We start from the raw sequence: 24,008 nt of genomic DNA on the forward strand, positions 1-24,008 counted from the left end.
TTTAAGTGCATTTTTTAAAGGTAGTTTACGTGTTGCTGCAGCTGAATAAACATGTAAACCCACTTACAATGCCAGCATTGAAATGTGAGCAACTTCTTATTTGAAGAGTAGGTGCAGGTTCGAGCTGACGTGGACTGAAGAGCACTGCTTATGCTGAGAGGCAGACTGGGACTTGTTGTTCTTTGATCAGCGTCACAACAAAATCACTAGTCTTCCACTCAGCACTACCAACACTTTGCCAATGCCTCCTCTCATTTCTGCTAGGAGCTCCACACCCACTGCTTCAATCTGTAATAAAAGAAAAAAAGAGACAACCTTGTAAGACCACAGGACCATGAAATACTTGAGTCTGAGTGCTGGTGGGAATCATATTTTTGCATCGTCAACTATGTAGACTTTGGAGCTGCAGAGCATTTCGGGATGTGCACAGGTGTTGCAGAGCATCCAACCACTAGGCTAATGGTGTGTTGACAGTTTGTGAACTTCAGATGTCAGAGATGGAAACACTACATGCAATTCCCATCTCTGTGTTTCCCTCAACCCATTTCTCTCTGAAGCCTGTTGACATTCCATCCTCCCTTTGTTGTTGTAATGCCAACCTTTCAGCTCCTCTCAAAAGAGGGAGACAGGAGGAGGAGGAGGAGGAGGAGGAGGAGGTGGAGGAGGAGGAGGGGAGGAACAGAGAGGATCACAGCACAGCACTTAGGCTAAACGTTGTTCACCATATGCAGTGAAACAGAAAAGAAGACGAAGCTGTGCCCAGTTTGCAATTACACCCTATCTGGGTTGACAAAATGGAAATGTGAGCGCAGAGCATCAACTCAGTGATCTGTGTTTTCTTTCCAATAAGTCACATTTGGACCGAAAGACAGGGGGGAGAGAAAAGAGACAGACAGATTGTCCTGCATCTCCAGTATGTATCTGAGCTGGTAGCTATGCAACAAGACTGGGAGTCAGTGGAAGAGGGGGGATGGGAAGATGGGGACAGTTTCGTTGAGAGGAAGGAATGGAGGAAAGAAAGAAGGAAGGAAGGAAGCAGGGAAAAGGGGGGTCCTTGAGTGCAAACTGGAGAGAAAAGGAGCGCTGTGTGGAGACAACAACTCTATATAGACCAGCAGGAGAGCCAAGAGGAGATAATCAGCAATGTGCACTAAAGTCATTTTAATATAGTGTTGATTAAATACAAATGACTTCATCTGCTGATCCTCCTGCAGGCTGATATTCAAGCACCTGCCGCTCAAACATCCTCCAGTCAGTTTCCAAACAGCAGGGACGCTGAATGCTGAGCATTAGGTTGTGTTAATATTCACTACACATGTCAACATGATCTAACAAACAAACAAACAAACAAACAGAAAAAACTATAAAAGCGCCAAATAAAGCTGTTATTCCGTCCAGATCGCAGCTTAAGAGGAAAGAGTAGCCCCTCGACAGTGGGAGCTGTCCAGTGTCTCGGTGCTGAATGACGCCCTACTTTTCCTCCACGTCCATCTCCTTCCTCAGCATCTCGCCTCGATTCCGGCCGGGGGAAAAAAAAACAAAAAACATGCCACCTGTTGCTGCACCGAAGTTTTCTCTCAGGAGGTTATAAAGCCAAAATCAGCCATCTGATATCTGACATATAATAATCTACAGCGACCCTGCTCCCGATCTAAAGTCAGGTCAATCAATTCTCCCTATTTTTTCCCCTTCTTCCTCTAATCACGGCAACACGACGACATGATAAACATTTTCCCCCCAGGCGAGGCAGGAGGAGCAGGAGAGGCGTTTGTCATTTAATTCATCGTAAGACGCAGTCGGGATTTGAACAGCTATTTTCCTTTTATATGGCTCGAAGGATTTTCTTTCTTTCTTTTCTTTTTCTTTTTTTTTTCTTCTTCATCCTATTTGTTTTACAACCCTGAAGTACGAAAATAAAAATAAAAAGGGGAAAGGGGAAAGGCAGCTTTCTGTGGAGCGTGCAACATTGCAAACATATGAATACATCGCAAATAAAGAGCCTAACGCTGCGTTCAGGAGCTGCAAGTGCTGGACTTACCGTGTGTCGACGGGAACAACAGGTGACGCCGACATAATATCGCGCAGCGTGTGGTGGATGAGGAGCCGAGGCTGCGTCTCTTTCACTGCTGGGTTTTTCTCTCGAAATCAGCCACGATCGGAGCCTGTGCGCCATCCCATCCGAGCTCCACATAACGCTTATCATGATGTTACTGGGTAGGCTGGAGGAAAGATGGATCAGCGTGTTTATATACGTCTGCTGCTCCGGAGGAGACAAGGGGGAGGCGGGACGATGTGGAGTGACGACTGCGCGCAGGAGGCCAATTGACGTGATTTTTTTTTTCCAGACCTTGTTAAGGGTGCGGCCCAAACCAGCAGCCAAATTACGTTATATGAAGGTTAAGGATGCGTAAGGATAAAGCATATGGAGGCCGATGATGTCTACCGATGGAAAACACCACTAGTTAAGGAGAACTTGGTTGCTGAAGGTCGTTTTTCTAACCTCGTGTCCGCGCGTAATTTTAATCTGATCGAGGAACCACCTCACACAACAACAACATTGCAATCATGTGTGTGAGAGAGGGCGCAGAAGACTTCACCTGAGCACCGCTGCCTGACTGTGGCGACGAGCTCAGATGTAATGGAATTAAACCTGAACTGTGAGATCAAGATTACGCATCCAATTAATTGGTAATGGAAACAACTAGTAGGGAATGTTATATACCTAAGGGCTGTGGAAATTGCAAAATGGTAAAATTAATTGCTTTGGAATAGCCCACAACTGGGCTGAATACAATTTCACTTATCCTCTCTCTCTTTCACTTATCCACACACACACACACACACACACACACACACACACACACACACACACACACACACACACACACACACACACACACACACACACACAAGTTGTGTTTTATCACTTGTGGGGACATTACATAGACTTACATTCATTTCCTGGAGCCTTACCCTAACCCTAACCACTATTTGTCTCTTCCTAACCCTGTACCTAACCTAACCTTACCTAACCCGTAACTCTATCCTCAGTCTGCACCCTGAAATGATATTTGTCCCCACAACGTGATAAATACCTGCACACACACACACACACACACACACACACACACACACACACACGCACGCACGCACGCACGCACGCACGCACACACACACACACACACACACACACACACACACACACATCATTTTTGGGGACATTACATAGGCTTTCATTCATTCCTTGCAGACTTGCCTTAGACATAACACTACTGAGCCCTAACCTTAAGCCAAACATAAATTTTCTTTAAGATTAGGTTTAAAATTTAGAAACAAAACAACATAAAAACATCACATGCAGTAATCACGCTGGATATAAACAAGTTGGAAAAATGACCATAGTATAGAGTATAAAGAGTAAAAGAAACAAGCACCCCCATGGAGATGTTGTCAACAATACAACCCTATCATTGTATACTTACCATGACAGTGTCTTGTGGATATAAGTCTTTTAAAAGAAGGGATGAGCTAAAAAAGGATGTTTTTCATGGGGAGGGGAGTCCTGAGGAGTCCTGCTGGTTTTCCGTAGCTGAATGGTGTAAATTTCAGCAGGGGATGGCTGTTAGATGATGCTGATGTTCCCAAATCTAAGTGGGCTGGGAGATAATAATCATAAGTCATTTCAGCATTAGTGCTTCTTCAAACGACATAATAGTCAAATTATACTGCTACTCATTGTTTTTGACCTCCTGACAGTTTAGCAGCAGTTGTAGGCCGGCATAGCACAAGAGATTGATTTAAATGTGAGATTATTGTCCATCGAAAAGCTGAGAGTTTGATATTTGTGGATTCATATTGTCAGATTTTTTTGTTCCAGTAAAAGATGTAATACTGGGCAGCATTATCACAATGAGCAGAGCTGCCTGTGCTCCTTTTCCTTTCCTCGTGACTCTGCGTGCTCTTCACTCATCCTGTCTGAACCAAAGAGAAACAACAACCCCTCAGATGTGTGTTTCTTTACAAAGCAAACCCTAAGAAAGGAAATTTGAGCATTTGACTGTTGGTCTATGTTGGATTGGATTATACCTCCTTGTAAATTAAATCCAAATTTATAATTAGAATAACTGTCAGTAAGCCTGTATATTAAAAAGCTTCGTCAGCAACTGGACACTTAGGTGGCATCTGCCTTATGAAAGCAGTCTGTGAGGAAGCATTCCCACAGAAACACCTTACTGTTCATAATTCATTCAAGTCTTATGTTAGATTCCAGCTGTTTTCACTTTGTTTCTAAAATTCAAAAATGATGCTCAAATTGTCTTCACAAGTCAACAAATCCCTCTGTGATGTGTTCAGATTGTGTTGCCCGTATTTGGTTTGTAGTGACATGCAGAGAAAAGAAGGTGCAGAGCCGCACTGAGCATTTTTATTTGTTCAGGACCAAAACTGGAATCCGCTTTTATCGCTTATATCAGTTAATTTGAGCAGTCATCACAGCAGGGCTCAAATTAGGGACAGCGTTTTAGAGCAGACACTAGACACTAAAAGACACTAAATAACAAGGACAGCATGGCAAGGACATGTCCTGCTGCTTTCAAGGCACATGGGTGACATTTTAGCAAAATCTTCAAAAGCCTCAAAACAACCATCCAGGACTGAATCTTTATGTTGCTCATTTATCCTTTTTTTTTTTTTTAATTCAGTACATTATTTAAATCATAACATCTCGTGTCTCAGCAGCTCGTCCCAGTTTACAGGCTGTGGAAAAACACACCCACCCCCCCTCCATTGAATGCAAAGCTGCTGCTGGGGTGGGTGACTAGTGTCTTTTTGTATATCAGGCACGAGTGACCCTCTCTGTGTTCTGTTCCCTATGACAAAATGACCAAAAAGAAGCCTGGCTGGCTGCAGCTATTAGTTGTCACAAAAGCCTTGTTCCTTTGATATCCCTGCCGGCCGGTTATCAATGCAACTCGAGAGTCAGGCTTAGGGAGGAACCTGGGGGAAGATCCTGCTCGCTGTGTTGTGAGGCTTTAGTTGTATAATGAACATCAGACTCTGCGCCTCTTGATAGAAACATCAGGAGGTAGGATTACGCATATTAGCAGTCCCCCTCCACTCTCCCCTCAGCTTTCAGGGCTTAATGTTAACATCTGCCCACCGAGAGACACAGATGAGCTGGAAGACTGTGTTGAATGTCTTCCATTCACATGATTTATCTGATCACTATAATGGACTATATGCATGGTATTTAGATGACATTATAATGGAGTGTGAATGGGGAGAAAGACTCGGGCTCTCTGGCGCTGATGGAAGCTGAGTCACATAGGCCTACAGTACCTGATCTTCATCACACACAAAAAAGTCACTAAATTAGTAGCAGTGTTTCTTATTACTTTCAGCGCAGTACTAGTCAAATTCCAACAATATGTGTTCAATATTAGCCATTTTCTGATTTCTATCTGTAAATTATAGTAAAACCACAGGAGCAGAATCATTTAAGATCCCCTTTTCCTTCATGTGTTCATCCCCTTTAGCCGCTGTTTATGCTGATAAAAATCCTTTTGCTGTTTAAATGTGTGAGAGCGAGTTTGTATAGGCCGCAGGGCACAAGCAGAGGTGTGGGAGCTTTGGGAGGTGGTAAACATTCATTATTTTTCATGCTCTGGGTCAAAAGTATGCATGTGTGGGCTGGACTGGTAATATGATGAAAATTTGCAGCCCTCCAGGGAGCAAGGTGTGGCCACGGGGTGTTTTCTGGCCGTTCAAAGATCTCGTTCTGTCAAATGTGATTCGTGAACGGAGGATAAACTGAAACCAGATACAGTGTTAGCTGAATGTTTAACCTTCCTCAGAGTCTGTTACAACGACAAGTCAGCATAATTGGCAGGATATTGTTCTGGTGAGTGTTAGATCTGACTCTCACCTTCAAGGTAACATGGTTAAGGTTGATTGTATGGGTGTGGTAGCAGCAGTGTGGCATTGAATTTTGAGACGCTCATAGGAGTGCGCCCTCTGGTGTTCACTGTGAGTTAGGACAGCATGGGAAGCCACAAGTACTGAAAAGCATTGGGACAGATGACAAAGGAAAAAAAATGACAAATAAAAGAAGGTATAGACAACCTAATGAATACAGATTACTATGTTCAATATGTATCAACCCAACTAAACACCAGTTCAAACACTTTTCCAAATGTGTAATTAAGAAGCACTGAAGCTGCTCTAGGGTCTCACAGTGGCCCGACAGGACGCTTAATGTTGTTTTTATCACCTTAATATTGAGAGAGAACACAAGAAGCTGATATACATGACTGACTTCCACACCGCTGCTTTAAACGCCGTGTTTTACCAGAGAGAATAATTAATAAATATGAAGCTCTTCCCGCGTTCTTTACCAGATCCAGCAAGCCTACCAAAGATGCTAATCTTTAATCTTTCTTTTAATCTTTCAATTCTTTCTGAAAATAGCCAAATCATTTCCTTAAAAAGCAGGGTTCTGCCATTTTTAGCAAACGTTTTGTGCTCCTGTATTGATTGTATAGTAGCAGAAGTTGAGCAGAACTGAAATAGCGTCTGTGTTCCTGGTATTGAAGGAACGTCACCCAGTGGAGCAATGCGGCTCATTCATGTCATTTTAATGGATTTGGAGCGTTATAGCGCCGAGGAATAAGATATATCAGACTTTAGCTCATTGTCATTAATATTACAGTCACTTATAGAATAACTGTGCGGGCTCGAGAGCGATATCACAATACTATCTCTTTCACTTCACAGCGGCGGACTGATTTTATGACACGTGCTCTCAAGTTATTGATCAATAAAACAGCAACAACAAATGGTACAAGATATGATCGTTTAATTGTTGATTATCTCTCAGTACAGAAATATTTTTCGTTGTAACATTCTTGCTGTGATTCAAGTTGGCAGCTTTGTCTTGATTTTTAAGTGGCATTAAAAGAAATTTTCCTAGAGTTTAGCAGTGAAACTGCCCACCAGCTTCCCTCAGATAACATGAGCAAACAGACATGCCATTGCTGTACAAGAACTTTTGTGCACAACACAAATAAATAGCATTCATTTCAATGTGTTGTGCCTCTTAATTCGAACATTCAAACAGCGGAAAAAATGGCAGAAAATGTTTAGAAGATATGAAATCAGATTTTTTTAATGAAAAAAAAAAATTACAATAACTTGTCTGCTCGAAACAGAAACAGTCTGAAGTAGCAAAAGACAAATGCCTCAAGCTTGAATATCTTAGCAGACACGGCGCAAAGCAGAAGCTGTGCACAGAACAGCGTTTCACTCTCATTTAATCCCAAATGTTTTTTCCTCTGTGCTTCAGTTGCTGTTACAAACTACACTGATAAACCAAAGTGTTTTCATTTTAGCTCTCCTTGCCTGCCTTTCCATTTAAGTAGAGAAACAAGCTTCAACACAAGTCGCATTAAATCTTCTAATTTCCATGTGAATTACTTTTGTAAGCAGCTATTCTAACCTACAGTGTCTGGGTGTTTATTAAAATGTGCCGTATGCCACCACAAGATTTGTCTTGACAGATTATAAAACAATGTACCAATACTGTTTAATATATCATTAGACTAAAATGAATTTAGTGGCAGATTTAAAAAAAAAAGGAAATCATCTGTCCAATCCTTGATAACCATTAACAGCTCTTGAAATGGCAATGAATTATGTTATGTGTTATCAGTGTACATGAAACATTATTTTCTCTCCGTAAAATACAAAAAAGATGCGCTCCTCTTTTCTTTGCAACACCGAACAAAGCCAAACATACTCCACAGATACGACCAACGCCTGCAGTTACACACATGAAAGGAAATCTACCAGCCAAACACACGAGCAAGCATATATGTTAAAAATATGTTTTAAAAAAATGAAATAAAATAAATAGACAATCACAATGACAAACTCAATATTTGGCAGGTAAGCACAAGTCAGTCTGTAAACAAAATTCTCGTTGTCATCAGAGATCACTGGTCTGTAGGAGGAGGCAGCGGCTCCGTCATTCAGGAGGAAGTGGAATACTGTACGCACATATGCATGTGTGTATGCGTCTCCTCTGCCCACGACACCCCTCCAGCCCCCTCACACCTCCAGCTACAACTTGGCTAAATAACTAAGGGCAGTTGAGGGGGCCCTCTACAGACTACTGAGGTGAATACTCAAAGAAGGGGCCTGGTTACAGCGTGACACATGCAAAGACAAATTCCCTTCCCGGCTATGTTCCCTCGTAGTACAGAACTGTGCTTACTACCGGATCCTGGTGAAGAGGTTCAGCACGGACACGGATTCCTGAAAAACGGGGGGGGGGGGGGGTGGATAGATAAGTGACAGATAAGTGAAGGCGACAAGTGGAAGACACTGAGCAAAGCACAGGATCTGAGATGTAAAGTGAGAAATGAAGAGATGTAAAACCTTAGTGGATCTCATCTTGCTAAAGACGTTCCAGAAGCGAAGTGTTTCATCTCCAGCTCCTGTCACAATGGCCTCTCCATCAGGGGACATGGCCTGCACGTAAAATCACTGTTATACACTGCGTATGTAGAATATGATAACAGTATGTAATCAGACGTATGCAGGCGTTTTTTTTTGTTTTAGTTCCCTTCCAGTGTGGGTGGCTCTGCTGTCACTTGCACTCGCAGAGAGCAGGAGGTGATCATGGCTGCTGAATAATTTGCTCTGCTGAGCAGCACTTTGGCAAAAACATGTGAAATTGTAATGGGTTCAGAGCTCATTACATTTTATTAATCTGGGCATATAAATAGGAATGAGGAATCAAAATACTTCTAATACTAAAAGCACACATATTATTATTTGTTTGTTTTTCCAGCAATGTTTTAGCACCTTGTTTCTACTTCAGTTTGAGTTTGCTGGTGTAACCTTGGGATTACTGGGTCAACTGCCTGCACACAGTCACAACATAAAAACACACAGTCTATACTGACCAGGTAGAGTACTCTGTAGGAATGTCCGGTTAGTTTGGCCACTTGAGTGAGAGACGGATACTTCCAAACCAGAATCTGGTTCTGAGAATAACCATGTGTGCTGACCTGCAGAACACAAATACAATATTCAATACACATTTATCTCAGACTTGAGACATGTGCCTGAATACTATCAAACAAAATCAATGGCAATTCCATCTCTCTGCTTCGCGTACAGAGGGATGTGTTTAGCCTAGCTTAGCTTATTGGAAGCAGGGTTAAACAGTGATCAGAACTGAAACAATACACCTTCCAACAACAGTGAAATTGAGTAATTTACATGGGCAACACATCCAGGTGTCATTATGGTAGTGTCAGTGAGCAAACAGTAACCTAACTATGAAATGATTTTGTCTAAGATCTGCATTTAAAAGCAGAAACATGTCATCTAGCGGTCCCGATCAAAACCTTCAGGCGACTCACCAGTTCGTTTGTGTGCTTGGACCAGGCCAGGTTGCAGACCTGAGAGCCGGTGTCGGTGCACTGTAAGGGTTGGCCGGTCAGCGTGTTCCAGAAGCGGATGCAGCGGTCGGCGGTGCCGCCTCCAGAGGCCAGCAGGCCGTGCTGATGGGGGGACCAGGCGATGGCCTTCACGGCAGCCAAGTGCTCTGTGTACTGCTGCACCGGGAGGACGCTCGAGTGGTTCCACACAAGTAGCTACAGGCAGCAGGATGAAATGAAGGGAGAGGAGGTAGAGAAAGAATTTGTGATGTTTTACGAAACCTGTGTGTAAACTAATGCGTGGCTCTCAGACAAACACGTGAGGCTCTGTCTTTATACCTTGTTGTCGTTTCCACCCGAGGCTAGCAGCTGATGGTCCGTGCTCCACTTGAGCCCACAGACTTCCTGTCTGTGTCCTTGGAGACGGCGCTCTGACTGGAGAGGCGGGGCTCTGATGTCGCGCTGCAGGATCACCCTATCACGACTCCCAGACGACAGCTGGTCAGCGTTCCATGCCAACGCACCTGGCAGCAGAAGATGAAAGGCAGATTGAAGGGAGGGTGATTCACCGACCAAGAATGAGAAATGTTGCTAAACAACTGTGTGAAGATGAATGAAGTGTGTAATATTTGACTCCTGTAACCGTCTCCGCCTCCATCTCCCCAGCCTCTCAACTCACCCACTCTGGCTGTGTGTCCTTCTAATACTGAGAGCTTCTTCCCTGCTGCTGCATCCCAGATCTGTACATAGCCTTTATGAGTCCCCACCGCTACCAGGTTACCCTAAGAACAGACAGACAAAAAAAAAAAAGAAAAGACATTTTTACAAGTTGAAACAGAGCCTGTGCACCAAAGCTCGTTTGCATCTTCACTAATGTCAAGTAACAGCCCTTTTCCACGATGGATCTCAGGTCAAACTGAGTAACTGTCAATTAATCTGAATGAAAAGAGTAAATATGTGAATAGAGTTTTGGTAAGCAGGTTCTACTTAGGTGATGCTGGATGTTTTTTTTCATGTAACTTGACAGCAATTGAAAAGATGATAGTAGGTGAGAGAGAAACCCACCCTCTCTGACCAGCCCACTGACGTTACAGAATCTCCTTCTACAGAGAGGTCACATAGACGTGTCACCTACAAACATGAAGAGGAAAAATAATATGGGTTAACAGAAACAACATTTGAGAGAGAAACACATACACAGGCTTAGACTATTTTTAACTACAGTGAGGACCTCTGCTGGACACCTCATTGCACTCAATTAACAGTTCACACACACACCTGGCTGGTGCAGGCACTCCACAGGTATACGCAGGTACCAAGTCCAACACTGAGCACATTCAGAGAGGACCAGTCCACTAAGTTGAGGTAGAAGTCATCCTGAAGCTCTGGAGCATCCAGAACTTTGAAAGGAATTTTGGATATTTTACGTGTAGGTTTCCGTGGTGACCGCAACAGTTTCTGGCTGCAATGCACAACACGATTTCATGAGCAAAACAATGCTAATTCTTCCAAAACGAGTTGAAAACGTTTGAGGAATGACAAGGAGAACATATTACCTGTTGCTACTGACAGGTGAAAGAGAATACGGAGAGACTGTGTTCCCATCCTCTTCTGGCAGAGCCCTCTTAGCACTGACAGAATACTACAAAACACAAGCAGACCATTATAGATGCAGGGAAAACTCCCCATTCAAGTATTACGTTCAAAGTTTTGGCCATGTTAACTGTTTTTACGCTAAAAAGGCTCCTCTTGGCAGGAGTGGATGGCTGCAGACGACGGTCTTCTGACTGGGGGTCCTGGACTTTCTCGATGCCGGCTCCCAGCAGCTCGTTCTTCAGCAGAGCCGAGTAAGCCAGGCCGTCCGCTAAAGGCAGAAGAAGAGACAGAGAGGAAATCAAACGAGGCTATCAAAATGATTAAATTCAAACACTGTGGCCCCTCTGCAATTTCTCCTATCTCTCACATCGTTAAAGATCAGGGAGACTTTTTCACTCAGCTTTGTTTAGTCCTTATCTCCAGTTTCCATAAGCCTGCCAAAGCTTAGTAAACAAGAGAAGGTCAAATTATCCAGTTTGACCGGAACAGACAGATAACTGTGGAAAGCGAGCCTAAAAGCAGATGAAACTCACACGAAATCTACAGCGACAACAGAGAAGAACATCTGTCTGTGGTGCTGATGATCACAGGGTAACTTGTGATACATGTCTATCATGATAACTAATGTCTCATAATACAGGTGATTCTGTGATACACAATATTTTACAAAGCAGAGTAACTATGAATCTCAAGCTTAAAATACACACCTAAAATAGTGAAATATGTCAGTTCATGGTATTGGTGCCAGAGTATCAATAACATGAGCTACAGCAGCAATGGTTAGTTGTATAATCAATTAGTTGTTCAACAAAAGAATAAATGAATCAGCAACTATTTTGATAATTGTCATTTTTCAAGCTGAAATATCAAACTTAGAGAACAGGTAATAGATTTTACATGTTTGTGTGTCATATAGGACCATCAGCTGATCATCTCTGGGTTTTGGACTGTTGGTCAAACACGACCACCTCATTAGTACTGTATGACGTTAAATGTCAATGTACATATTACAAAACACTGTATTGCAATATTCATTCGTCCCACCTCCAGGCTCTCTGTACAAAAGTGGACTGATTACCTTTGTTGCTGTCAGTTGTGCCATCTTTGGTTTTCCTGTTTTGATTGTGCGACTTTTCAATTTCCTGTGCCAGATAATGAAATAAATAAATCATCCTTCTCAACCAAATCTTTCAACTTGTTATGTGCAAGTATTGACAGACAAATTAAAGGAAAACGCTAATAAATAATATGTTCCCCTATAAGCCATAATCAACGCTTTGATCTTGATGGCACTGTTCTTTTGACAGGAAAGACAGCAAAGTCCTGGGTGTGTGGTAGCAGACTCACATTGATGCGGTGGAAGTTGACACTCCAGTTGGCTCCGGCCCGGGAGGGAATGAAGCGATCGCCGTGCTTGCTAGGGGAGGACAGGGGGGAGCTGGTGGGTGTCAGAGCTCGCACTGCTCCTACAGCTTTCTACACAAGGGAGGAGAGGAGAGAGCACTTTCGTGATGAGAGGCCAAACACACACAGGCCTTGGACAGTCATTTGAAAACTTGATAACAAAACAGGAAGATAATTTAGGAGGCAGATGGTGCATTTGTTTGAGGTGCTAACAACAGAAGGCCACATTCACAAAACCCAGTCATTTGGCCGGTGAGGTCTTGTTACCACTCAACACTAGTGACGCCGTCAAAGGAAAGCGACTGGCCCGTTAAACCGCTAATTCTTCCAACACATTGAGAGTAACACCCTCTCCGCCCATCTTAAGTCCTTGCTGAGTCCTCTTTGGGAGGGGCTCAGAGATAATCGTGCTATGATCATGACAGTCATTATAGTCAACAATGTAAGACAATACACTGTAATGATATTTTGATAATCCTTTCTGACACATACTCTATTGAAAACAGTACAAAGACAAGGTATTAAAGGTTTTACTCATCAGATTCATTGATTTTTGTAAATATCTGCTTCTTCTGAGTTTGATGCAGGAACACGTTTCAAATAAGTTGGGACAGGAGCAACAAAAGACTGAGAAAGTTGTGGAACGCTCCAAAAACACCTGTTTGGAACATTCCACAGGTAAACAACTTTATTGGATTCGGGGTCGTAGCAAATATTGGTTTAAGAGGAAATACAGCTCCTGTATGTATTAGGACTGGCACACAATGCAAAAAAAATGTGTGTATTGTTTACTTACTATGGGGCTTGCATTCTCATTTTGTATATTGATCTGCCTGAGCAGCCTGCATTCATAGTCCTGGTCCATGATGCCTGAAAGCAGGATGACACTGGTCAACACAATCATAAAATCACACCACACTTAAATAACAGACACTGGGACTGCCATGATTATGGCTTGCTTACTTCTGCTAATTTTGTCTGACTTTCCAGTAACGGGTTTGAAAAGATGGCAGATGTCTACCAGTAAAGTGGCAAAATATATATGTCTGCAATTAACAAACAGCTGTACACTACTGACAGCTAAGCCTATTTAGCTCGTAAACTCCTGATAAGAAAACTAGCATATAAGACAGCTGTGAAGCACTGCAAATAGATCTTAGGTCAATTTATATGCTAGTTGTTCAGTCATAAAATGTAATGAACCTGAGAAAAAGCACCCATCACAGCTTCCAGTGCCCATGGTGATGTCTTCAAACTGCTTATTTTGTCCAACCAGCAGTCCAAAACTCTAAGATATTCAACCTTTAACAATATAAAGCAGAGAAAAGCTGTAACCTGCACATGCTTAACATTCTGCTTGATAAACTACTTAAAAACTGAACGGATTATCAAAGCATTGCTACTGGTTTTCTGTAGATCAATTACTTGATTAACAGACAAATTGTTTCAGCAATACTCTGGTGTTCTGTATTGCACTTAGCTAAATTCAATCACTCCTCAAGGCTAATTGATAAGCCGTGTGTGAAACTCATGGGACAAGGGCACACTGATCAGGAGACGTCCCCCGATATCGACATGTATCACATTTGTTATTAGGCAAAATAAATATTTAACTGGGTTACCAACTTAACAGTCACCTTCAGGAAGCATTGCTTGAAATAATCTTTGGAGAAATCGCAATCGCTTTGTGCTGCTAAATTAGCGAGGCAACAAAACGTCTATTACAATTTATGGCAAGAAGACTCCATCGATACGATTAGCGTTACCTAGCAAGTTATAAAGACAACACTAACAAATAGGTCTAGAGCTTTAGTTTAAATCCCAGACTAGCTCATTTGGGGCAAATCTGTTCGTAAACGACAATGACATTAAATACAGTGAGCATAGTCCGCATAGTGGGCTGTCTTCTGCCAACAACACTTCATTTATCTTTGTGAACACTTGCAATTCTAAAACCATCCTAACTGTAGGTATTTGCGGGCAACTTTAGAGAAACAAAATAAATGAATAAATAAATAAACCCGTTGTGGTGATTGTTGCTGATCTGTAATCGTAATACCAAAACGTTAAACATCAAAAGCCAAGTAAGTCATTGACCACCCATCATTCACAGGTATGCTAATGCTAATACTAGCTCAGCTGGCTGACCTAACGTAAGATACGCTAGCTGTGTGGCTAATGCATTAGCAACATTGTTTGTTCACAATCTCCTCTATAATAACACTTACCGTGCCCCGATAAACGCTTCCTGTTGCGCGCCGTTGAATTGTTTTTCTCAGCAGTATCGGTTCCAGTTGAAATGTGTTGTTTTATGCGTTTTACTCTTAAAAACAGAGCATGTAGAACACAAATGTTTTCTTTTGCCGAGCGTTCAATTTGGCTTCGCTAAGTATCACGGGTAAAACGTGACGTCACTGCTTTTGAATCACACATTTTGCGTTGCTAAGGAAACGTGTCACAGTCACAGTGCCTATCAGTTGACTTCCTCCCACATCTTCAGAAGTCTGTTCACTGAAGCATCAACAGGCCAGCGAGGCTGAGGCGGCGCAGTGACAGAGAAAGAGATCTGAGAAGCTTAACAAAACAAACATGTGACAGCTAGTTACTAATTAATCACTGTTAATAATTAATCATCTCGTTATGGGTTAATAAGGAAGTTATGTACTGAATGCTGGATGTTGCTGGTTTGTGTGGCTTTAACACCGAATTTCATGAGAGGAATGATTTGAGCTGAATATTAACTTAAGGACTTCAGCTAAATATGACAGTTTGGAAATTTGCAGATGTGGTTGGATCATTTTGTCACCATTCTTATGCAGTGGGACAATGGGCAAATTCCCAGATTTGCAGGAAATTGAGAGATTAAAGATACATATTTCAAGATAAACTAGATGATGCAGAGATATTGTTGACAGTGAGGGTAATCAATCTGGCAAAGTGGCAGCATCATTGCCAGCCATTGAAAAGTATTACTGGCCTGACATGATTAAATACACAACTTTACAATATAATATTTTGGTGTAAAGACATTTCATTTTAGTTAACAGAATTTACAGTATCTCTCAAATGGCTTTATTAGAAAAAAAAAAAAGATGCAGTGAAACAAATAAAATCGATCATGAAGTAAAAACAGACTAAACACATTCCTTGTGCAAAAGTTTAAAATGAAGTCATAGCCCGTTTGTAGGTATAGACCATTGACTGCTGAAATAAACATTTTATCAGTGTGCAGGACACAGCAATGCCACATAGTGAGATGTTGACAGCAAAATTTCACCTCACCATTAGAAGTTGGTGTGATATTTCAAAAAGAAAAGCATGTCAAGAGCCTGGAATCCTAACATGGTCCAATAGCTTACCTAAAGAAATCTCATTGAAAGTGCCACAGAAAAGGTACAGTAGGTTCAAGTTCATTATTGAAATTCTAATAAAAAAAACAACACCCAGTAATGTGCAAAAGTATAGTTTTTAAAACTAAATAATCTAAATAGGCTAGATGATGAATACACCTTTACTGTCATGTAAGCAAAAATGGATTAAAATGGGTGGCTCAACTCAGCAGATCAAAGGGCTCATGCTGTTCAAATCAGGCCAGTAAATGCAGGTGAGAGTTTTCTGAATTGGATATGTGGCTATCATGAGCCTCTTCAAACACTGGTTTCCACCAAATGTTCATGTGTCTTGGACTGATTCCTGTTACACAAAGTCATATTCATATTACTAATAGTCCTGAAAGAAAGTCACAGCCGCAGCTCTACAGCACAAAGTACAATGAGAGGCTCTAAAAGTCACATTGTCTAAAAACACAGTATGTCTAGTAGAAAACGGTACAAAACGTGCTTTATACAGACAACCAACTAAACAGGACAGAGTCTGAAAACGATACAGAAAATGGCATGTTAAAATCCCCTAAACCGATAATAAGACAGTGTAGAAGCCTGATGTTACCTGCAATGACTGAGAATGACATTAAAGAAATAATCAGACATCACTTTGCATGGCTTCAGATACCCTGTTATAACATCTGCATGAGAACCTGCCTGGAAGCCCGGCGCTACATTAAATACATTCTAAAAAGCTTGTGTGCTCATGGTATTGCCATCGTTTTCAAACCAGCGAGGAGCGAAAGTTGGAATGGCGGGGTGAACTACAATGAAAATACAGTACATCTGGAAACAGGACGCTGGTCTACAGGGAGGAGGTATCTCTAGGCATAAGTTGCAGGCCATTGCTGACCTGGAAGCGAGTTTCATCGGATATACCATACTGCTCCAAGGGGTCCTGCAGAGAGAGAGCAACAAAGTGAAACTGAAAGAAAACAACAGCTCAATGTGCAAATTCCCTGTTACTGAAGCAGAATCAAACTATTAAACGGTCAGCTTATCAAAATCACACAAACACAAAAGTATATTTGACCCCAGTCGAGAAATAATTTGGGCTTGATTTTGTGAGGTTTCAAGATCTTTGAAACTTCTACCTCCTCTAAAACACAGTGTGGGTAAGAGGAATTTAACTGACCCTTTCATACCACCTGCACTCTTTAGTTATTACTGCTACGCCTTCAAAGTCACACACTGCACACATGGAGTTACAGTGATAACAGTGAAAGTTTTCCAACGGTCACAGTCTCTTCTAAACACTGCGATTCCTTGCCAGACAAAAACAGGCTTCAGCTTAAATGATGACTCTTGCTAGCAGATTTAAGAGAGTAAGATTAGCTAGCTAATGGTTAAACTGTGTGAGTCAGCAGAGAAGTCTGTCTGCAGCTGACGTTTCCATGTGACACATGTTGAAAAGAGTACCCTGTAAAACGTCTTAAATATGTAGTCAATGGCTGCCTATAGGCAGGCAATATCCTTTGAATCAACTGGTGGTTCTCACAGCATCCATAAACTGCAATCAATAACCTCAAAATGAACAGCTTTCATTGAGAACGATTATTTGAGGTCTGTGGATCATTCGACTATTCTAAATGTTCCTCTCCATCAGATGATAGATTTGTAGATGTTGATGATGCACAGCACAAATTCACTTTGCACTTCCCAGTATGTTTGATAGAAGCACCATCTGTGGCATTTAGTGTACGGACATGCTGATCTGAGGGTCTCACCTTGCCAGTGAGCCTGTGGATTTCAGTTCGATAGAATATCAGGTTCTTCCTCATGAACTCGTAACTGCAAGACATGAGATGACAGATTAATTTGACATATGAGGGGAAGAAAATTTTCAAACAAATACAGCAAAGACTGGGGCTGCAACTAGGCTTGTAACATATTCATGATAAACCATTTTTGGTTCAGTACATAGCTCCGATAAACCAAATCACTGCAGCTTTATTAGTCTCACACTGTCTTAATACAGAGTATCTGGGCATTTGCAGAAAACTGAGCTCATAATCATCATTTCCTGTTTGACAGCATTTGTTTTCCCAGTAAACTGTAACACAGGACAAGGTCAAGCAGTGATGGCTCAAATGGGAACTGTTCAACACAAGTCACAATGTTAACATTGTGTCCCTGGAAACAGCTACATCATTCATGTGTGACTGTTTCACCCACGTGAGTCTGTTACTGGATGCTAAAACACGCTGAGGTGCGAGTTGTTCAATTAACATCTCACAGCACAGTAAGACCTACCACAGCCACAAAAAATGCCAGAACAGCGTTGATGAATGCAGATATGTGACCATATTCAGTGGTAGAGGACAGTCCTTCAGTCTTGTAATAATCTTCATTTATATGAACATAGTTTTGTAATTACGTTGGAACAATACGGACATTCTGCCATTTGTTTTTTTTTTTTGTTTTAGATTAATGAAAGACTATGCAACATGTATGGAAGTTTTAATGCAAAAAATATTATTCACTGTTAGGTGCTGACTTTTATTTACTTTATAATTGACTGAAATGATTGATTATCAAAAATGCAATCAATTGCCTTTCTGTTGAAATGTTAGTTTCTTCCAGATCACCAAAAAAAACATGTACATGATCTTGGTGTCTGTTACAAAATGGAAAAGATTCAGTCCTACCTGGCCTTGATTATGGCGTCTATCCACTCCCCACACTGCTCTTCAGTGTCGCACTCAAACAGATACTTCCTCTCTGCTTCATCCAGAAATGCTACAAAGGAAACATAGAATTAACCAGAAATATATGATGCAAAAGCACAAACAGTAACTGTCATTTAAAGCCATAAATGATGGACTTTGACATATTTACGCTGTGAGACTATACAGCGAGTGAGAGAGGGCAGCCTATCAATGTGAAATGTAGCTCTGGGGACACTGCAGCTCACCGATAGAGAAGGTCTGGCTGTCCTCCCTCTCCACCCGACACTGCTCCAGCAGCAAAGCTCCAATCGGCTGACAAATAAATCAAGACTTAATTTTGACTCAACACGTTGCTGCCCTTTACAGGAAATCGTTTCACTTTATCATGCTGCACAGGTAACACAGTGAATACACACTGTGACAACAAAGGTATGGACAGGTGTTCAAATGATAACTCAACTGACCTCCTCCTCATCAGTCCGGAAATAAAACAGGAAGTTCACGACGAGTTTCACGAGCCTCTTCTTTACAACTGTACGATATCAAAAGGGAAGAAAAATGAAACTCCACAGCAGACAGTACAGTTACAGTTACCAACACAGCTGGTGTATGACGCGAGCTGACTCTGTTAACAGCTGATTCGAACACTTAGCTGCTGCCCGGACAACATGAAACGGAAGTAGGTGTGAGAAGAGTCGGTATGTAATAAGACCGTATTACCGTCTCCTTTCTTGGGTCCTCGCATCCCCAGTTCAGCCGCTTTCTCTGAGGGCTGGCGGCTGAGGGAGACCAGCTCCTTCTCGTTGAAACGCATCGCAGTCACTGACGCAGTCAAACACGGCTTGTTCTGGGCTGAGCCATTCCCACGAGCGAAAACATAATAGCAGACTGAGATAACAGTGGTGAGAAGTAGTCACAGTTGGGTCTCTGCCGTCGACTACACGTCGCTGTCTCGATGTCTGATGTTCTCGAAGTGTAACGGAGTGTTTTTGGTCATTTCTGCGGTTCAGCGGTGCCGGACTTCTCCTTCACGCCTCACTCCGGACACACGTTCGCTGTCAGCGCAGTGATACTCCTCGCTGGTGATAGTACGGTAATCGGGCAGGGTCAAACTAGGCGAACAGTGCTTTTTAAACCGGACATACTTTCATGATGCAGCCCAATGGAAGATGAAGTGTTCAGATCCTTGTTAGAAAAAACAAAAACAAAAAACAAACTAGTATAGTAACACTTAAAAAAGAAATAGAAAAGAGAGAAAAAAAAACATAAATGTAAATCTGTTACAATTTAATATTGTTATCTAAGCAGAGGTATACCAGTATCAATGTACTGTATTAAAAGTATGCAGTGCAGAAAAATGTCTCCGGGCTATTATTCACATAAAATTAAATTATTATTATTCCTGCCTCAACTTGCAACGAACGTGTGAGCAGCATTTTACCGTTGGTTGAGGATAAGATAACAACCATGATTATCTCATTCTGATTCTTTTCTCCATTCATCGACTAATTGATTGTGAGACATGGCATCAAAATAACGCAAAGCTCGAAGTAACAGCTTCACAATGGTTTGTTTTGTCCAACCAATAGTACAAAATTCAAAGTGATCAAAACTGCAACTCATCAAAATAAACCCTCCCAAATTAACTCATATTTGTTAAGATCGAATCATGAAATGTTTTTGTATGACAAAGGTTTCTAAATAAAATAGCTTATTTCTCTTTGTTGTCCATCATAGCTTTGTTCACAAAGCCAGTCCGTGCTCCCTCCAGTCCAGGAGGTGGCGATAACGCACCGGAAGCTGTTTGCCAACCGCCAGAGAAGTCACCTGGGTATGCGCACTACAACTCTATAGCGGCATGATCGTAACTTTGTGGAGTCGGTGAGTGTTTTGGTGTTTCTGTGATCTCGTCATGTATAGCTATCGTTTTCTCATGTAACTAACCAGTTCAATATAATGCGTATTGATTTTGTTACGTTTTAGTTGTCGTTCGATCATTCGGATATGTTAAAATGTATCAAGTACTAGCTGGTAACAAAATTAGCTTAGCATTAGCATTGTCATAATGTATTCAGTTGCTAGCTAGCCTTACGTTATGCTAACGTACTGCAGCCAGCTAGAAATCACTCAGCAGAATACATTTGAATTGTAGCGTGATTACACTCCAATCTTAACTGTGATAAATTAAGTTATTTCAAGTCATTAAGAAATGTTTGGCTAAATAAGTGATGTTACTTTCTTGGCAACATCAAGATAATTAGACCGATCGCTCGTGCGGCAGGTTAGCATAAAGAACCTCAGTCAAGAGGGGTCCGAGCAGGACTGTTTTTAAAACACATAAAGTCCACCCAGACTAGTTACAGAAATGTGAGCGGTATACTTACACATAACTCATTAACTTACAGTCATACCATAGTTGGTATCGAACACAAAAATAATTTATCAATGCAGCAAATAGAGAGTCAGTCAGTGGTCTTTTAGTGTTTATTCGTAAATGATAATGTGTTCACCACACACACTCACATGGTACTGTGTTGGGCCACAATCCAGGAGCTCATAGGATAGTAACAGTAAAAGTCATTCTGTGTTACTTCCTTGGCAGCAATGTGTGCTTTATTTTTCCTAAGATAATCAGGAAGGATCTACCTTGAGTACCTGCCCAGTGGTGACCAGACAAACAGGTGTGGGTCTCTGTGTGATTGAGCTCATCACCCTGCAAAGATGGATTTCCAGCATCGAGCTGGAGGAAAGACGGGGAGTGGTGGGGTGGCATCTGCCTCTGAGAGTAACCGTGATCGAAGAGAGCGGTTACGTCAGCTGGCCCTGGAGACCATTGACATCAACAAAGACCCCTACTTTATGAAGAACCATTTAGGATCATACGAGTGCAAACTTTGCTTGACACTTCATAACAATGAGGTGAGGAGGCACAAAATGATTATCTGAGCTTGGTGTTTGAAGATCTTGGAAAAATTACAAACGGCTGTCCTCTGTATTACAGGGCAGCTACTTGGCTCATACACAAGGAAAGAAACATCAGACCAACTTGTAAGTCCACATCTTTTGTTTATACCCCGTACCCCATGCCTATAACACATGGAAATTCTGTTGCTGCATTGTCAAACCACACGTTCACTTGATTGCTGTGAATTAAGAGAGTAACAACCCAGTGTGTTGACTAGCACTTAAAAAACTACATATTTTGTTTGTTTCAGAGCGCGGAGAGCAGCCAAAGAGGCAAAAGAAGCTCCTGCTCAGCCAGCTCCGGCAAAAGTTAAAGTTGAGGTCAAGAAGTTTGTCAAAATTGGTCGACCAGGATACAAAGGTAAGCTGGCTGTGTAGTTGTGTAACAGTTTAGTGCTTATTTAACTTACCCTTATAGTGGTTTCACTGCAAATGTATTTTAATGTGTGGCCTATGTCTTTCTCTTTTCTTACAGTAACCAAACAGAGGGACCCAGAGACCGGACAGCAGTCCTTACTTTTCCAGGTGAGTGTGTATGTTTGGAATTCTTATGTAAAACTTGTTGGGTCGGTTTGATTTGATTCGTTGTTTTGGGAACAAAGCAAATTAACATGAAAGCTCCACTTAAGAGAGATGCTATTAAGTGATTCAGTTTGCTCAAATTATGAATTTTGTTTGGCTTTTGATTGTCGTTTTGTCGCATCACTGACACCTGAAACAGCATGAATGACGAAACATTTCTTTTAGGTGTAGAGATCTGACTGTCAAAGACAAATCAATAAAGTAGGTGTTTTTCTTTTCTCCATTCATCAGATTGACTATCCAGAGATCGCTGAAGGAATTGGACCCAGGCATCGTTTCATGTCTGCTTATGAACAGCGCATCGAGCCCCCTGATCGTCGCTGGCAGTACCTGCTTTTGGCTGCTGAACCATATGAGACTATTGCCTTTAAGGTGAGGGGGGGGTGCACTCCTATTGTGCTCTTGATGTTTTTCTTCTTGCGCTGACATAGCGTCATCCTCTTTGCTCTATTAGGTCCCCAGTAGAGAAATTGACAAAGCAGAAAACCGCTTCTGGACCCACTGGAACAGAGAAACTAAACAGGTACTGACGAGCTGGTCAGCATTTGTTTCCACAAAGTCAGCATGGGCTTTTGATGAGAGAGCAGGAAACAAACGTCTTTTATGTCATTTTTCTTCACAGTTCTTCCTTCAGTTCCACTTCAAAATGGAGAAAGCTGTTCCCCAGTCCAGCGGGCCACCACCTCCTGCAGGTGTGAAGCGCCCCCCTCCTCTCATGAGTGGCGTTGGCCCGCGCCCAGCAAATGAGTCTATGCCACCTCCCCCGCCAGGTGGGATGCCCGTCCCCCCTCTGCCTCCCGGGGCCCCAGGTGCCCCCCATATGCCCCCTCAGATGCCCATGCCCCCTATGCCAATGAGGCCGCCTCCTCCGGAGGGCCTTACAATATCTAATAACTGATCCTCGGCCAGTGTGTCATGATTGCTTTCTTTCACGGTGTGCAGTCATGCTGCCTTGGTGCTCTCAAGTGTCCATCCCTTTAGATACTGCAGATACATTCAGTTTAATTATTTCTAAAAATGGCGTTTTAAGTGCGCATTTAGTCCATTTTTATGCATTTGTTTGGTTTCTAAAAATGTGTAGGGCAGCCCACGTGACCACACTGTTTTGTATAAATGCTTAGTTTCTGTGGAGCTGTAACAATGGCTCATCTTTTAAGAGACTGTTTTTGTAATTAAATTCTGTGGAGAAAAACATTTGCATCACAAAGTGTATTTTTACAAAGACATTGCACACAGAAAGATTTACTGATGTTTCATATATAGCTCGAGGTTGCAGATCAGGATAAAAGCTTGAATTTACTGGGGAGTTACTAAGTGGGTCAAACTGCTCATAACCCATAATGTCTTTCTTCAGTTTCCCTTCTTTGCTCATATGCTAGCTGCATACTGTCACAGTTAACTGAGTTGGCACGATTAATGAGTAGTTTATTAAAGATGCTGTCGGTTTTTCAACAGTGAAGAGAATCAAATGAGAATAAAGCAGTCAGGACAATGAATTCACTGACATCTTTACAGACAACTTAAAGCTCCATTACACTATTATCAGCCTTGCAAAGCGGCCAGAGGCTGTAACACACTGACACTGATTGGGTCCAGTCATTTAAGTGGAAGCACACATTATTTTTGAACCTCTGGTCGAGATTTGACAGAGAAAATCTATTATTGAAGTCAACGTTGCAACATTTTAGTAAATGTTATCAGATCAATTATGGAGAAAACTTTAGGAAATGAATTGATGTCTGCCACAGCAGAAAGAATCAACTCATCCCTTTGGAGTCTTTTTCTTCTTTTTCTGTTCCTCCAACTTTTTGTTCCTCTTGGGCATTGCCTCATCATTTCCTTCATCCTCAATTTCATTATCATCTGCTTCTTCTGGCTCCTCCGTTTTATCTCTTTCTTTCTTGTCTTTGATCTCTTCATCCCTGCTCCTCTTGGTTCTCCTGTCCTTTAATTTCCCCTCTCTTCGT

The 24,008-nt window shown here is 41.9% G+C and overlaps 3 protein-coding genes across 3 annotated transcripts; 1 reads left to right on the top strand and 2 right to left on the bottom strand.

The window, feature by feature from the left end:
* Positions 1-6,834: 6,834 nt before the first annotated feature.
* Positions 6,835-14,837, bottom strand: LOC139339333 (fizzy-related protein homolog). The gene is made up of 14 exons (XM_070974894.1): positions 14,672-14,837; positions 13,240-13,313; positions 12,387-12,515; positions 12,118-12,181; positions 11,177-11,307; positions 11,000-11,085; positions 10,722-10,905; positions 10,509-10,574; positions 10,123-10,225; positions 9,783-9,967; positions 9,426-9,659; positions 8,964-9,068; positions 8,434-8,526; positions 6,835-8,310 (listed from the first exon to the last, which is right to left on the bottom strand). Exons 2-14 carry the CDS (start codon positions 13,306-13,308, stop codon positions 8,269-8,271), a joined length of 1,491 nt encoding a protein of 496 aa, XP_070830995.1. The 5' UTR covers positions 13,309-13,313; positions 14,672-14,837; the 3' UTR covers positions 6,835-8,268.
* Positions 14,838-15,526: 689 nt separating this feature from the next.
* On the bottom strand, positions 15,527-19,590 carry plekhj1 (pleckstrin homology domain containing, family J member 1). Its single transcript, XM_070975084.1, has 6 exons — positions 19,216-19,590; positions 18,960-19,027; positions 18,741-18,807; positions 18,475-18,565; positions 17,554-17,617; positions 15,527-16,724 (listed from the first exon to the last, which is right to left on the bottom strand). The coding sequence occupies exons 1-6, from the start codon at positions 19,307-19,309 to the stop codon at positions 16,632-16,634; spliced, it is 477 nt and encodes a 158-aa protein (XP_070831185.1). The 5' UTR covers positions 19,310-19,590; the 3' UTR covers positions 15,527-16,631.
* A 738-nt stretch (positions 19,591-20,328) lies between these two features.
* On the top strand, positions 20,329-23,235 carry sf3a2 (splicing factor 3a, subunit 2). The gene is made up of 8 exons (XM_070975154.1): positions 20,329-20,376; positions 21,123-21,414; positions 21,497-21,543; positions 21,711-21,820; positions 21,935-21,984; positions 22,273-22,413; positions 22,496-22,564; positions 22,664-23,235. The coding sequence occupies exons 2-8, from the start codon at positions 21,217-21,219 to the stop codon at positions 22,937-22,939; spliced, it is 891 nt and encodes a 296-aa protein (XP_070831255.1). The 5' UTR covers positions 20,329-20,376; positions 21,123-21,216; the 3' UTR covers positions 22,940-23,235.
* Positions 23,236-24,008: the final 773 nt, after the last annotated feature.

The sequence above is a fragment of the Chaetodon trifascialis genome, chromosome 11, assembly GCF_039877785.1.
Source record: "Chaetodon trifascialis isolate fChaTrf1 chromosome 11, fChaTrf1.hap1, whole genome shotgun sequence".
NCBI lineage: Eukaryota > Metazoa > Chordata > Actinopteri > Chaetodontiformes > Chaetodontidae > Chaetodon > Chaetodon trifascialis.

Excerpts from the sequence above, each read along its gene's own strand:
- LOC139339333 (XM_070974894.1), bottom strand. The coding sequence starts at position 13,308 with ATGGACCAGGACTATGAATGCAGGCTGCTCAGGCAGATCAATATACAA. Across the intron at positions 12,182-12,386 it reads TCAACTTCCACCGCATCAAT|GAAATTGAAAAGTCGCACAA; the intron begins GTGAGTCTGCTA and ends TATCTGGCACAG. Across the intron at positions 9,069-9,425 it reads CCAAGCACACAAACGAACTG|GTCAGCACACATGGTTATTC; the intron begins GTGAGTCGCCTG and ends TGTGTTCTGCAG.
- plekhj1 (XM_070975084.1), bottom strand. The coding sequence starts at position 19,309 with ATGCGTTTCAACGAGAAGGAGCTGGTCTCCCTCAGCCGCCAGCCCTCA. Across the intron at positions 18,808-18,959 it reads TCCGGACTGATGAGGAGGAG|CCGATTGGAGCTTTGCTGCT; the intron begins GTCAGTTGAGTT and ends TTTATTTGTCAG. Across the intron at positions 16,725-17,553 it reads TCCACAGGCTCACTGGCAAG|GACCCCTTGGAGCAGTATGG; the intron begins GTGAGACCCTCA and ends CTCTCTCTGCAG.
- sf3a2 (XM_070975154.1), top strand. The coding sequence starts at position 21,217 with ATGGATTTCCAGCATCGAGCTGGAGGAAAGACGGGGAGTGGTGGGGTG. Across the intron at positions 21,544-21,710 it reads AAGAAACATCAGACCAACTT|AGCGCGGAGAGCAGCCAAAG; the intron begins GTAAGTCCACAT and ends TGTTTGTTTCAG. Across the intron at positions 22,565-22,663 it reads GGAACAGAGAAACTAAACAG|TTCTTCCTTCAGTTCCACTT; the intron begins GTACTGACGAGC and ends TTTTCTTCACAG.